The 16,064-nt window shown below is 39.1% G+C and overlaps 2 protein-coding genes across 2 annotated transcripts in view; one reads left to right on the forward strand and one right to left on the reverse strand.

Annotated features, from left to right (window-relative positions):
- Window positions 1-222: 222 nt before the first annotated feature.
- Window positions 223-14,191, forward strand: ZNF518B (zinc finger protein 518B). The gene is given in 3 exon segments (XM_030947343.1): window positions 223-425; window positions 7,330-9,085; window positions 9,087-14,191. Coding segments are annotated over 2 exon segments (3,225 nt in total). The 5' UTR covers window positions 223-425; window positions 7,330-7,525; the 3' UTR covers window positions 10,752-14,191.
- Window positions 14,192-14,479: 288 nt separating this feature from the next.
- Window positions 14,480-16,064, reverse strand: part of CLNK (cytokine dependent hematopoietic cell linker) — a 29,011-nt gene continuing 27,426 nt past the window's right edge. The window contains exon 16 of the mRNA XM_030947435.1: window positions 14,480-14,608. Within this exon, the coding sequence (XP_030803295.1) occupies window positions 14,480-14,608 (129 nt within the window). The remainder of the gene's footprint in view (window positions 14,609-16,064) is intronic.

Below are 16,064 nucleotides of genomic sequence, written 5' to 3' on the forward strand. Positions count from 1 at the left end.
TTTGGCCTGTTGTGTCAGCGTGGCCAGCGGGCACCAACCGGACCTGGCAGCCCCTCACAGGGCGCAGCGCGGGGCTCCCCGGGCTGTGCCCTCCGTGGGGCAGCGCCGGTGCCGCAGGGCCGGCCCGCGGGCAGGTGCCGGGCTCGGTAGAGCTCTACGCGCGGCAGGCGGGGCGCGCTGAGGTCAGTTCCGCCGCCGCGCGGGCGGGGGCCGGGCCGGGCCGGCGGCGGGGGGCTCGCTCGCCCTCCCTGCCGGAATGAGCGCCGCAGGGCGGGGCGGCAGCGGCCGCGCAGGACGCGGGGCGGCGCTGCGCTCCTCTTGTGTCCGGAGACAACGGCAGCGACAGCGACAGCGGCGGCGGCTGGCGGGGTCAGCGCCCAGGGACGCTGCCCTTCCTCCATCCCCCTCGTCCCGCTCCGAGCCAGGTAAGGCCCCGGGCCCGCGGCTCCCGCCGCCCTCCCTGCGCGGGGCCGCGGGGCCGGAGCGGGCGCGGCGCGCGGTGCTGCCCCTGCGGGCCGGCGGCGGCAGCGCGCGGCGGCGGCGGCGGGCGGAGGTTGCGCTCGGGCCCGCGCAGCGCCCGCCCCGCTCCGCATCCCCCGCGGCGCCGCGCTCCTCGGGCCGCCTCGGACAGCGAGCCGCCGGGGGAGGCCGACCTTCCGCGGAGAGCCGGCAGCACTGGTGCGTGGGTGGGCTGGATGACCAAGGAAAGGAGGTTTTTTGGTGCTCGCTGTCTCGTGGACGCCATCAGGCCGCTTTGGACTCGTCTGGACTAAAGCTGTTGTCCAGGTTTGTCGTCTTGGTCATCCTGAAGAAAAGGAGCTCTCGGGTTAGTAAATGTATTCATGAGCAAAATAGAACGTCCTGTGTTTTGTGTGCAGATAAGGTTCTTTTGAGTGTTTGGGCATAAGATTGGCTTAATTGAACCCCATATTGAATTTTGTTGCAAGACAGTCTATCATTGAAAAGTGTTACATTGGACACTTGAAGTAATTTAGGCGTATAAACCGATTTTCTTCTAAATAAATAATCCAGGGTTATCGTATATGTAGCCAAAATGTCCTGCAATCTACATTTAATTTAAAAAGTCTGCTTTACAGTTAAGAAGCCTAGTGGTGTTTTACAGGATTTTTCTAGCAGTCTGTTGTGCATTGTTACTGCAGTAGGTGGTTACAGTCAAGGCTCTTTTCTTGCACGTACAAACAGTATGTGGCTAATTTTATCAGGAATTAAATCTGTGGAAATCAATTTTAACATCTACATGAGTTCTTTGAGATGAGGGTGTGGAGGAATATGTGCTTTTAATGGGACTCTTCCCTCTCTTCTCCCATTTTCTTCAGTGCCATACTTCCTTGCTGTATTTCCTACAGGCCTTCGAGCTCAAGAGTAGGGTAATGCTTTATACCCAGTCAGTATGCTCTGGGTATGCAGAAAGACTTTGAAAATCGTTGTAAATCGTGTGAAATGATGAAATGAACAGCACAGATTTAAAAAAATTGATCATACATGTAATGATAAACAACTCTACAAACGTCTCTGAGCACTCTAGAATCCTGCTTTTGATACAGTAGTTATTTGGTAATGCCTTGTTTAGCTTTTTGCAGGAAGACCACCAAGCAGTTGAATGATGTGACAGAAATGTGTCTCTTTCAGATACAAATAAAGCTAGGCCTTGTTCCTAGAGCCGCAGGGAAGCAACCTCCATTTCAGTAGAATGCTGCATGGTACATACATGTACCTGCATCCATACAATGCCAAAAAACGTTAGTAGACAATTTTTCACTTATGCATTCAAAAAATAGTGATTTCCTTTCAATCGGTGTTTTGCATGACTTTGTAAGTAATAAACATTTTAAGTGTAATTGATTTTTTTCTGTAGAGTGAAAGAACTGTATATTTTCAATAAAAATGAGCTCTAAAAACTTGGTGCATGGTCCTTGCTCTTCTTAATTGTCTGCATTGTCATTCTTCATTCATTTTGCTTTGAAAAACCTCTTGTGAATTTCAGCTGAAAACCAAGAACTGTTACAACTGTGTGATTAGCTGTTATGGTGAGACAAAATGGCTTTTTAAGAAGAAATACTTGTAGACGAAATTTCTTTGGTGCATTTGAATTGTTTGTTTTTAATACAATATTAATTATTTTAATTAATGCAATATGTAATACTTGAGTGAAGCACTCTGGCTCTCTCCCAGTCATTAGGCCTAAAATTAGTGACTGGTAATTGGCAGCTGTGTAGTTGGGTCAGTAGAACAGTTAACTCTGCTGAACAGAGATAGTTGATGTTAAACAGTCAGTGTATATGTATGTGTATATATATATATAATTGCAAAATACAGGCAAGGTAATTTTAAACATGCATAGAGACTGAAATTTTTCACAGTGGCTCAAATTTTGTACACTGCATCCTCCTGATGCAGTGATGCACAGTGTCCTCCAATTCTGTTTAAACTTGTTTTTCTTAGGGATGACTTATACGGGCTTTTCAGTACCAAAGCACACCCTGATTATTGGCTGCAGTCTGTTATCTTTGTGCATGAGAGTTGTGTGCTTTGCTGAAGTAAGGGCTCATTTATTTGTTCACATAGGCTAAATGCATCCTGCTCATCACACCCTTTTCATTGATAGCAGCATGTAGTTTGAACTAAAGGAACCTAAAGCCTTGGAATGTACATATTCTTCTTTGAAATTATGAACAAATTTTTGATGTATTTGGAGTAAATAGAAATTTCCAGCCTGACAGTGGCCACATCCGTGGTTTGTAACCTACTGCAGTGCAAAAACCCTTGTACTGATTGAATTTGGCTTAGTCAGGCTGCAGAGGATGTTTCGTCCTATTTTCTTTTGTTTCAATGCATCTTTGTTTTTTAACCTTTATGTAGCTGGGATATCCAGAGTTTGGAATGCCTTCTAATTTCTGTGCATCTCTTAGTCTCTTGTATCTTGAGCAGCAAAGTTCAAGATATGATACTGTCATGTGAAGGGTGAAAATGTTTGTTTCATTGAATGTCTGACCTTTTAATGTCACTGAATTGCAGGTGTTTGGTAGGAGTGAATGGGAAAATTTGGTTTATCTTTCTTGTGATGTCTTTTTTCCATTTGCTTTTCTTTTTTTTTCCTCTCCAAATTACGTTCTCTATTTTTTTAATGTTTCCTAATTTGGGTACTTTGTTGTATTTCTTAATATATTCTTTTCTTTTTCTGAATTCATTCCTGTGAAGACAGTAAGTGGAATTGACTTTGACACTCTTAGTGTCTGTTATTTAATTTTTCACCCATCCCATTCCCATGTTTGCTATTGAGACTCTTTGTAGACTTCGAATTCTTCCATTAAGGATATTTTTGAGTTGATCTATGTGCAGTGCATATGATTATAACTCGAAAATTGATTATCTTTTAATTAAAACTTCTGAAACATGTTTCTGCCAATCCTTCAAATACCAAAACAAAATCTTTAGGGGAATTCCTCCCCCTCCCCACCTTTCCCAGTGGTATGGAGTGAATGTGTGTAATGTTCACCTCCCTGTGTACATTGATGATCTTGGCTTTCTGAAATAACTAGATTTTTTTTTTTAATACAGGCATGAAATTACAATATAATTTTGGGCTTGTTTATCCAAAATAAGTATAAATTGGAGCTGTTTGTATCAAAACCTTTGTTATTAACTGGTCAGTGTTCAGGGTACATGGTGAAAAACTAGCTAGGAAGACAGCAGAGATGTTACTTTGACATCAGCTGGTTATTCAGTTCTTTACCTTTTACTGGGTCTAGCTGGGATGGAATTAAATTTCTTGAAAGCAGCCTGTACAGTGCTGTGGCTAAAACAGTCTTGATAACACACAGGTGTTTTGGTTGTTGCTGAACAATGTTTGCACAATGTCAAGGTTTTCTTCCCCCCTGCCACTCTATGGAGTAGACATGGGGGTGGGCAAGAGACTGGGAGGGCACAAAGCTGTTCTTTGAATTACCTCTGTTAAATTTTTCTGGCATAGTCTTGGATTGAGAAGCCCAGAACTGTTAAATTGAAGTCTTCTGAAAATGTTGGACTGTGTTTCTTGTACTTTCTTGCCCTTTAAAGGTTGTGGATTCTTTTTCATGTTCTCCCATAAAGTGAAATCTACAGAGTTTAAAAAATACAAGAAAATTCTCTGGGTTTATACTTTTTTTTTTTTTTTTTTTTTGGTCAAGGATGTTGATGGCACAAATTCTCTATACTTTGCTTTCAGTTAGTTCACATAGAGGGCAGGTTCAGTATTAATGGATAGATGTTAAGAGCAGAAGAAGGCAAATACTGATATAGCTTCCCCGTTTCCTTTCAAATGCCATGTTACTTCTTTCTTAAAGCTGTATAGAAATGCATAAATCATCTTTGGTCTGGATCTTAAGCTTATCAAGAGCTCTTATCATCTTTCTCCTGAAACAAAACAGTGGATGTCCTGAACATAGGCCTACCACCACACTTGTGTGTCATCAGGTTAGTCTTAAGTCTAGAAAGTGGTAGTAGCCAAGGAAGGATGTTGCATCTGAACTACCACAAACATTTTGCCCTTCAGTCTTGTTTAGAATCAGGGTAATAGAGCACATAATGTTGTCCACACTAGAATTGCTTGAAGAAAATTCTCCAGATCATGATATAGCAATCAGGTATACTTTCCTCCTTCCTGCTAGGCTGCCATTGATTTGTTTTTCAAATTGTGTGTATTTTCACAGCTGTCTGCATTGCAATGAGACGAGATTACTACAGTTCTAGAACTACCCACTAAGGAGTTTTAGTGTACACCCATCCATCTGCTTAAGAGTGAAAAGCTTGGTATGTTGTCCCTAACCAGTTTTCTAACTTACTTTTGCTGATGTTTGTGGCTACATCAGAACACTTTGAAGAGCCCTATATTTAGGGCAGCATTGATATACTAGTTACAGATATTGATGGAGTATAAGGAAGATCATGGAATCACTGAGTGGTTTGTGTTGGAAGAGACCTAGTTCAACCTCCTGCTATGAGAAAGAATGCTTTCCACTAGACCAGATTGCTAAGGGCTCTATCCAGCCTGGCCTTGAACACTGCCAGGGATGGGGCATCCACAGCTTCTCTGCACAGCCTGTTCCAGTGCCTCACCACCCTCACAGTAATGAATGTCTTCCTAAGATCTAATTTAAATCTACCTTTCTTCAGCTTGAAGCCATTCCCTCTTGTCCTATCACTGCATGCCCTTGTGAAAAGTCTTTCTCCAGCCTTCTTGAAAGCCCCCTTTCAGTACTTGAAGGTGCTATAAGGTCACCTCTTTAAGCTGAACAACCCCAGCTCTCAGCCTGTCCTCATGGGAGAAGTGGTTCAGCCCTGTGATAAGCTTTGAATGGGTCCAGAGGAGAGGCACTGAACATCTTCCTTGTGTTGGGGGGCCCAAAGCTAGATGCAGCTGCAGTTCAGGTGGGGTCTCATGAGAGCAGAATGGGAGAATTGCCTCCCTCAATGTGCTGGCTACGCTGCTTTTGATGCAGTAGTATGGTTGCTTTCTGGGTTGTGAGCACATAAGATGCAGGAAAACCTTCTTGGATCAGATATTTAGTCCTGTCAAGCCACTGGGGAGATCACAGAATTGTTTAGACTGGAAAAGACCTACAAGATCATCAAGTCCAACCTGTAACCCAGCACTGCCACGCTAACCACTAAACTATATCCTTGAGTGCTCACTTTACATGTCTTTAAAATCCCCAGTAATGTTTACTCCATCCCCAGGAGGTAACTCCACCACTTCCATAGGTAATCTGTTCCAATTATTGACAACTCTTTCAATGAAAAATTTTTCTTAATATTCAATCTAAATGTGCTCTTGTGCAACTTGAAGCAATTTCCTCTCTTCCTGTCACTTGTTACCTGGGAGAAGAGGCTGACACCCACCTGGCTACAGCCTCCTTTCAGGTAGCTACAGAGAGCAGTAAGGTCTCCCCTGAGCCCCCTTTTCAATACCCCCAGCTCCCTCAGCCCCCCCTTCTAAGATTTACTCTCTGGACCTTTCACCAGCTCTGTTGCCCTTCTCTGGACTCGCTCAGGCACCTCAATGTCTTCCCAGTATCGTAGTTTAATTTCTTGATTACCATATGATTATTGTGATGGGAAGCTGCTTAAGTGAACTCAGCACTGTGCATTTGGACTCCAAATCAGGTCCTGATCTCTGTAGGTACACTTGGTGAGGATCTGGACTTCAGAAGCAGAACCCTTTTTTAGGGTGTATTGGACGAACAAGTAACCTCATGCAATTGAGTCTGTTCGTGATTGCAAGTGTGTGCAACAGTATAACTAATGATGTTAGAATAAGAAAGGTGTTGATTGGACTTCATGTATGTCTCAAAAGCCTAATTTGATTGTTTATTTTCTAAATAATAGTGGTTTCATAGTCTTGCCAAAAGCTTAAAGGCTGAGATCTTCTTCCTGTTAAATATAGTAGAGAGACAGAGTGCTGGAACCTGTGGGCCAAACATATTGCATGTGTTAATTTGGTGTTTTACAGTGATATTACTGATCTCCTTCTGCCTTATGTTGCATTGTTTATTTTGCTTGATTGACGTTCTGTTTTATCAGGATGAAGTGAATTATTTATATGCTTGTCCACATATATAGAAGTGATTACACTGTAATATTAATAGGAGAAAAAGTAATTAATTTTGCAGCCACAGATTGTTTTGACTTCATTGCTTTGAGAACATGTGAAGCATAAATCACATCTTGTTACAAATTAGTGTTCAAGACTGTTTGTATCTGAAACATTGGCACTGATTAGAAGAGAACTTCCTTCTGTATGTCAGGAATTTCCATGCTAGCTTAAAAATTCTTTTATTTAAAAACAGACTAGTAGTTCTGTGTTTCTAGTAACCGTCCTAGTCACATTCTGTTTCCCTGCTATTCATATGTGAATGGAACTTGCATGTTTCATGATATCTTGTCTTGAGTTGAGGGCTATATATGAACTGAAATCATACTCTGCTGCTCAGTTCTGTTATCAAGTATCTTGTTTGGCTTATAAATATGTTTCTTAAGTGTAAAATTTTTCATGACATGGGAGAAATACCATAAACTCTTCAGGTTTTGATACATAGCAGGTAATTACACAAATTTGGGAACGTTTTGAATGACAGCAAATGTTAAAGGATTATTTGATTTGGTATGTTTTAGAGTTATTGGTTGTATATACAGAATACAATCAGTGATATATTGAGAGTAAACTTGCACTCTAATTCAGCTGTAGTCCACTAATAGTTCAATTATTAGTTCATTGTATTTCAGTGATCATTGCATCTTAATTGACTTAATGTTTTGCTTTTTATTCTTTAGTGCTGCAAGCTGATCGCCTAAGAACATGGAATATAATATGGATGCAGATGCTTGAACATAATTTCTTCTGTACTCTGCAGATTGGTAGCTTGAATCATTGATTGATAAGAAATTATACACAGGACTAATACCAAGGAAATATTCTGTCTGTTCATGTTGGGTTTAATGAAAATGATGCAGAGTTGCTTCATCTGAAATGCAGTTGAAAAAAATGAGGGAAATTTTACCAAGATTGTACTCTGGCCAAATTAATGATAAAAATAATTCTTTAACTACATCCCCAAAGCAATCTGATGATAAAATAAATCTATCAAAAGGGGCAGATGACCAAAACTGCTGTTACCAAGGAACTGAGGCTGAGAACAATAAGTTGTCACTGATAAGCTGTATAAAGTGCAGAAATGTTCAGAAAATTTCAATGCAAGATATAGAGAAGCATAAGAAGCTTGAGTGGACTGAAGACAGAAATTTCATCTGCAAGAAGTGCAGTCATATTAAACCACCAGCTTTCGATTTTGTTCCTGAAGGTGCCAATGCTGCAGACTATGAAAAACATGAAAGAAAAACCCCAAGTAAAACCCAGAAAACGTTTAAGGTAAAAAATTTTCTGCCAGGCAAATACTACTGTGATAAATGCAGATTTTCAACAAAGGATCCTTTACAGTATAAAAAGCACGTAGGGCAACATGAGGAAATTAAGTTTCTTTGTTCCCACTGTAGTTATGTATCCTACACCAAAGGAGAATTCCAGAGACATTTGGTGAAGCACACTGGAACCTTTCCATATCAGTGTGAGTACTGTGAATATGGTGCTGTTAGACATGACTATATAGTTAAACATACGAGAAGAGTACATGAAGCACCCAGAAAACGCCTGTCAAATACTCTCTTGAACCACAAGCAAAAGAAGCAGAATCAAAGCACTTTATGTAAAAAGCAGAAATACAATAAAATTCCTTTCCAAAATGAACTTTCAAATTTGTCTTCAAATATGGTTTGTGAGATTCCAAGTAAAGCAACTAAAACAGTCTGCTCATCTCAAAATGTAGAATGTAGCATAAACACATCATCAGTCCAGGATAAGACAATATTGGAACCATCTGAAATGAGTGTATGCGAGAATCAAAGTGTGGAGGTTGAGGTTTATTCTCCAAAAACAGAGCCTTTACAACCTGGGATGCCTTTAACAGTAATTGCACCATCTGAACTTGTAGTTCCTTCCAACTGTTTAGCTCAGATAGTAGAGCTAAAAATAGTGAATGGAGCACAACAACTGGTTCTTAAACTAATTCCTATGAAAGAAGCAACTTACAAACCTGTGAACTGTGCAGAAGAGGAACTTGAGAATCAAGGTATAGAAGGATCTGAAGAAGTAAAGAAAACACCTTCAGTCTGTCAAAATGAGTTACTAACTATGGAAGTGAATGTAAACAAATTATCCAGTGTTAGTAACCAGCTTAATTTGGATAGTACATATGACAAGAATTCTGAATGTTTTTGTTCTTCTGATTCTCAGCTCTCAGCCTATAGCTCTGTATCTGTACAGAGGGAAGATACATCAAAATTATGCTTTCATTTGGTGAAAGGTATTGATGTCCATTCAGGTGTTATAGAACTTTGTTCTCAATCTCTGGTGAAGAACAGTGCTGAAAAAAAAAGTGATCTTAAATCCTCAAGGGGGAAAGTAGATGGAAAAAATAACTTACATAGTGATCTGTACTGTTATGAAGAAGGCAAAGATACATACCGTCCAAAATATCGCTTCTGTTTCTGAAGGTAAAAGTTCCAAGAATGTTTCAGTAGAAGCTGCTCAGGAGGGCAAAAAGTTTTCTGCTGTCCATAAAGAAAAGGATACATTGTCTGTGAAGAGGGTTGACCAAGAACATAGGAGTCTACCAGTCAGCTCTACTGAAGCACATATAGCTGGAAAGGGTTTTGATAAAAAATTTATTACATCTTCTGAAGGAGGAAAAAACTTCCACATTACTAAAACTCCAGCTTTTGAGGATATAACATCTGGCTTGAGCAAAGTAAAGAGAACTGAAACCATAAGCCAAAAGAGTAGTCATCTTCTGGAATCACTTGAACTACAGAAGATGGAAAATAAAGGCAGTCCTTTTGAAGGACCTGTTATTTCATCTGTATTTTCTCTTAGCTCTGGGACTGAAAATGTTCCAGAGGATGTCAGATGGGATGACACAACACACAGGAAGAAATCAGCAACATTGCTGTGTAGAAAGATTGCTCAACTCATGTCTGCTGCTGAACCTAACATGAAATCCATGCCCTTGAGATGTCAGGCTTCTAGTAAGAAGTTGCTTTTGCCTCAAGAAAGTTCAGGAAGCTGTGAGGGAGCTGTTTGTGCCACGGAAGTGGAACAACCTGCGACTTTGTCTGAAGCACATGGTGGAAGAAGTGTGATTAGTGAAGAACACAGTGAAGATCAGCTCCTTACATTTGCAAGAACTTCTAAAAACAGGGTAACTAAAAATTCCCATGTTGCTACCCCAGTGTTTATCCCCAAAGGGACAATGCTGAGAGTGCTGAATGCTACTAGCAGTCAAAGCTCATATGGAATAGAAAACAAGGGTGAAACATCAGCTCCTGTGCATCGCAATGAAATGTTTCTGCCTCGTCCAGTCCCCGTCAGTGTTTCTGAGGCACTCAGCAGTAATTTCCCATGTTTGCCTAATCAGAGTGAACCAAGTGCTGAGTCCCAAACTATATCACTCAGGCAACGACCAAAGCGAGAGGCAAGTGCTAAAAATAACAGCAAGCAAACTAGTGTAGCATTTCAGAAAAGCAGTGATGTGAGCAAGCAAAGCAAGCCTTATTCAAAAAGTCCCAAAAATAAGGCAAGACAAACAAGCTTCAGAGAACTTCCTAAGAGGAAAACAAGAGCTCAGTCAGAAACCACTTCAAGTTCTGATATGTCATACCTGTTGACAGCAAGGCGTCTTCGACTTCTTCCTCTGAAAACGAATCAGTTGATAAAATGCCCTCGTCGTAATCAGCCAGTTGTGGTATTAAACCATCCTGATGTTGATTCACCAGAGATAATTAATGTCATGAAGACTATCAACAAGTATAAAGGTCAGGTCCTGAAAGTAGTTCTGTCAGAAAGGACGAGTAGTTGTCTTGGTGTCAAACGTTATCGAAAGCGTCTTACTCTTCAGAATGCTGAGACAGGAAACCAAGCAAAAAAGCGGAGTATGCTAAAAATGAAGCTAAAAAAGACCCACAAAAACAACTACCAAGTGGTGGAAACTTCACCAGCTGAAGCACTTCGGTGTCTCTTTAAGTGTTGGTTTTGTGGGAGAGTATATATGGACCAAGAAGAATGGATAAGTCATGGACAGAGACACTTAATAGAGGCAACCAAGGGCTGGGATGTTCTTTCTCTTCAAGCAAAAAAACGTTAAGTGAGAGCCTAGGGGAGGTTCCCCTCTTGCTTTTAATGAGTGACACTAACTTGCTTGAAATGGAGGCTGGAAATAACTGCTTTATTTTGCCAAAAGTCCTCTGCTGTTAGCAAAGTGAAGGAGGAAGTAGAGGTACAGAGAGATAGAGAAGCTGATAGTGAGGATTAAGCACCACTTTGCACTCTTGTGATTGAAATTTGTATTGGTGGTCAGCTTCATCTGTTCCATAGGAGAAATTTGAAGAAGATTTGCTATGCAAACATCTTTCTAATTACCTTAGGATACTGTGCTGTACGTGGTTTGTGCTAGGTCTGTATGGATTAAAATCTTAGATGATGAGATCTTTGTTAAATTTACAGGATTTAGTTTGCTTTATTACAGCATGGTGTTTCAAAGATCGAGCACATCGGTATGGAAATGCACTTTTGGTCCTCCATGGACAGCAAGTGTAAGTCATAGGTTTTAGTGGCAAATTAAGCACTACACATAAAAAGTAAAATTTAAATGCAAGTGCTGTGTTTCAGTGAAATAAAAACATGTCTGCTGACTTCAGAGGAGGTACAGGGGTGTAAATGAAAAAAATCTGTGGAATCAGTTACTCCTGCCTAGGTCAGATAGCACAAAAAATTTAATTTAGTTTAGTACTGAGTCTTTACGTAGACTGTATTGTGTAGATGAGAGGGAGCAGAACACTGTGAGGATTCTGTGCCATCAAGCCAGAAATACCTTCAGGCTTGGGCTGATAGTGAAAAGCGCTTCTCTAAATGGCCTCAAGGCTGTTCTAAAATAGTATTAGCCAAACATAAACTCTATACCACCTTGTGTGTGATAGAAGCATTTACAGACTCAGTATTTGGTTAGAACTCTAGTTGGTGAGCTGATTTACTAGGGAGCTTGTTGAAGACTCTTCAAACTGAAAAGCCACATTGCACAGCTTTTACATGACAGTGTTGAACCAGATTTTCAGTGCAATCTTTCATCGTATTTAAGAATTTAGATGTTGTTACAATTTATTTTTTGTAGGCCTCAAATTCATACAAGCATGTGCCTAGTTACAGATTATGTCTGATACGTACTGACTTCAGTGCAGTGTAAACATTGCTCAGTTGCTTAAACACTTCTCTAAATCAGGGCCAAATGACAGCTTTTTAGTAAAAAAGAGGGATGGATGACACTGAAGTTACTGTTTCTGTATGTGAGCTGTGGATGTTTCTCTTGTCAATTTTAAATCATTTTAGAATCATATAGAATGAAGTATATTGAAGCACATACTTAACAATTAAAATAATGTGTTACAGTTTTAGAAATACGAAAATCAATACTGACTCTAATGCTGGATGTGTGTTCTATGTTTGAACTGGGACTTCTCTGGTAAACTGGTAGTCCCTAACTCTTTTCACTGATGGTGCATTTTTGTAAACAGTTTAGCTGGGAATATTTTTTTATATCCTCCAGCAGATTATACATTGTTTTGATAAAATATTTATCATATCTACATTAGAATGTAAATATTTTAAAACTACATCTGACTGAGGTTTACTTTCAAAACCACTTATTCCTTTCCCATAATTTTGCAATACAGTGTTAAAATCCTTCCGATAGCTGGTGCTTTAAGTCAGCTCTTTTCATCATGTACACATGGAAAATTTTTGTATCATTTGTATCAGACTAAACTATTCCACAGAACAAACTTTGTTTTTCCTGTTTTGTCAATAATAAGGAAATGACAGTTCTCATTTTGTATTCAAATGGAATTATATTTTTTTAGATGGGTACACTAGAGGGTTTTTTTCCCCAGTTCATATGCTTTGATGCCAAACCTAACAGTGCTATTTGCATTTTCAATGGTGAAAATAGTTTCCATTTTAAAATTATAGCATAACATATAAAATGAATACTGAAATGGTTAACATGAAAAACCCCATGGTTAGCATTCCTCCTTTGTTTTAATTCCTTCAATACAGGTTACTGGTTGAATTAACTTTGTTTCTGTAGAAGCTACCAAATTAATAGTTTTGAATTTGCTTTGTAAGAGTTGTCACTGGCAAAATCAGAACATTGCTCATGAAAACTGTACTGGGGGAAATGGAGAAAGTGTTGCTGCTCAGCTTTGTGGATTCTGGGTGGTTTAAGTACACTAGTAATGCTTGTCTTCTGTAAGCAAGTTTACTGTTTACTTCAGTAAACATCTGCAAAGCTCTGTATGTCACTGCCATAATCTGTTATCTAAATTTTTAAACCTTGGGGTTTTTATGGTTTTTAATTTAGATTTTTTTTTTTTTGTTTCAACATGAAAACCTTTTGTAAGTTAAATTGTATTGTGGTTATGAAATTCTTAAAGCAGATTATGTCATGCTTTTTGTTATGAACTCTGCTAAACTCTATTTTAGCAGCTTCTGTTTTGTTACTTTTTTTAGATAAAATTATGTCAGAATAATTTCCTTCAAGTTTAACAGTGTCATCAGGTTGAGAGAAATAATTTACAGTGGATGTTTTCTTCCCTTTTGACTCAGCATTGACAAATAAAAAGGTTGAAAGAAAATAACAATCAACTGCTGAATTTTTTTAGAGCTAGTTTTACCACCACACAGTACGTCATAAATTGGGTTGGAATGTTGTGGTTTTGGGCTTGAGTGGTTTTGTTCTTCTTGTTCATATTCTATAAGGATAAAGTAACCGAGGTTCTAAAGTAACTAGGTTATTGTAATATACCTTTTCTGGTATATTACAATAACCTAGTCAAACTTCTAGTGTGGTTAGGAAGGTTATCGATGCTGTGCAGAAAAATCCCTTCATGTACATGTGGAACTGTAGTTTGCCTTATACATACAGAATTTAGGTAGGCTTCCAAAACTCAAATTGTATGAATAAATATTTCTGTATTTTTTTCTGGAAAAACAATCACATTCTCATATTATTTGCTCATAAACACTAGAGCATGTTTTTTTGTTGGGTTTGAAGTACATCTACTCTTTCTACTTAAGATTTTTATCTCTACATTTGCATATGGTATGAATTCAAAGTGACTGTTTGCATAATGGTCTTACCATGTAAGTGTTTGATGGCTCAGGTATGGCATACAAGTATCTGCTACTTAAGCTGAAGAGTAAGTGCTCACTGAATAATAGAATTTACATAACTACAAGTAGCTTTAAAATCTCCAGTGCCTGTAAGCATCAACTGACACTAACTTCAGTGGCAGCTGAGCACAGCTTGCTGTTGAGCAAACATATGCGCACCACATGAAATTGTTAGACAGTGAGAGCTGTGACATGCAGTGTTTCATGTGTATTTTTAAAAGCAAGAATATTTATTTGATGACTGTGGTATACTTTATTAGGTTTTGCTACTTAGCAGAGTTTAAGTGACATTTAGGTAAGCAAGGGCAAGTTTCATTTTCATTTGAAGTTAGAAGACAGAGTGCAAGATAAGCAAATTGGTCAGTCATTTTCAAGGTATCAGGAGTCGGTCTCAACACCTTCCTGTGAATTAATATGTTGACATATTCTTTACTTGTATCCTCAAAGTGAAAATGCAACAATCAAAAAATGGAGTAGATCTGTAGGATGCTTCATTATATTATGGGGAGCTCCTTGCTCAAGAGGCGAATCGGATTTTTGAGATGTTTCAAGAAGTGTTCTATTTATATCTGTACGGATGAATCAGCAACAATGAGGCAGCAAAGGTCAGCCTGCCTTGAATGGATGTGTGAGGTAGCATTGTCCATATCAGCATGCCTTGAATGGATGTGTGAGGTAGCATTGTTCTCTGTGGTTTCCTGACTGATCCCTTCCGTCAATGAGTGTTATGGGAACGGATCTGTAGAAGTCAATGATCTCTTCCACGGAATTAAATTTCTGTGGGGGGAAAGATGGTAATCAGTGACTGAAAGTGAAGTTGCTAGATGGTTTAATCTATAACAGTAAAAGACTTGCAAATGACAATATTAAAAATAGGTAACATTTTGTGTGGAATTATGATTAGATGAAAGCAATTCTAAAAGGAAAAGCACTATATTTTGATCCTCATGTTTCTTTTTTGTGTCTCTGTCATGTGCAGGACAAAGCAACTAGCTCCTTAGGGCAAAAAGGGAGCATGTCTAAGCCCTGATAATGCAGTATCACCTATAAAAGGTTGTGATGCCAGATGTGATGATAGATATTGAAATGATGAAGCAACTATAAATTGTTACTAGTTTTCTTCCTGCCCCAAGTTACACTTAATAAGCAGTACATGATATTTTACACTGCAAGTTTCAATGTACCTTATTAAATGTACATTTTGTTTTCACGTTCAGTTTATTGAGAGAGTTTTTATAGAATCCCTTTCAAGTATGGAAGAAGAAGCATCTTGTTCTCTCACACCCAAAAAAATTACATTCTCCAGGCAACTCCTAAAGTGATAAAGGTCTGGTTCAAGGTTGCTGACCTGATCAAACAGTAAGAGAAAGCTACACAAGGTGTTTATTCTCATCTGCCCTAGTGGAAGAATCCCATTCCAATGATTAGCAGTCCTTCAGTTTAAAAGTTCTCTTCCCTGTGTGTACCTTCTAAGCTCTCATCACACCACAAAGCTGTCATCATATCAGTGTTTTCCTCTTGAGCTAGTCGTTGTACTTATTGGTATTAAACCACCAGAACTGCACACAGTAATGAAAGCTTACTTTGACATTAATACTCATCACCTATTTATATAACATTTGCTATAAGCATGGCTGGCTCTTCATTCTACATTTGGTGGTATCTCATGGTAGTGTCTATCACCCCACCTGATTGACACCTAGTTTATAACAAAAGAATCTGATTAAGGATGTGATTTGGGCAAACTGTTCCTGTATTAAGATGAAAATTGTTTGATTTCAAAGCTAGTAAGGTAATTTTTTCAAGTTTTGTTTTGATAATTTTTACATGTATGCATTTGTTTTACTTTGCTGTTTTGTCTTTGCTTATGTTCAAAGTCACTGTTGCTACTGAAAACTGAGGCAAAACTGTGGTCTGTATTTCATGCCTTATGAAAGTAATCCTTACTTTTTTAATTCTAAATTAACACTTCCAGCACCAGTTCTTTTCCTGTTTTTGAATGTTTTCTGCTGATTGGGAAGTCAGAAAGTCTACAATGATTGGTCATCTGCTTTGGAAATTTAATTAGGCTTCACTAGATTAATGCCACATTGTTCATTTTTCTAGCTCTTTGGTAATGGGTAAAAAATGTCTCAGAATTTTATGTCCTCAGCTCTTCTAACGGAACTCCACATTTTGTTAGGTGTAAAGACACCTAAAGACATAAAGATGAAGAAAATTCAGTATTCGATTA

Source organism: Camarhynchus parvulus, chromosome 4, assembly GCF_901933205.1.
Source record: "Camarhynchus parvulus chromosome 4, STF_HiC, whole genome shotgun sequence".
Lineage (NCBI taxonomy): Eukaryota > Metazoa > Chordata > Aves > Passeriformes > Thraupidae > Camarhynchus > Camarhynchus parvulus.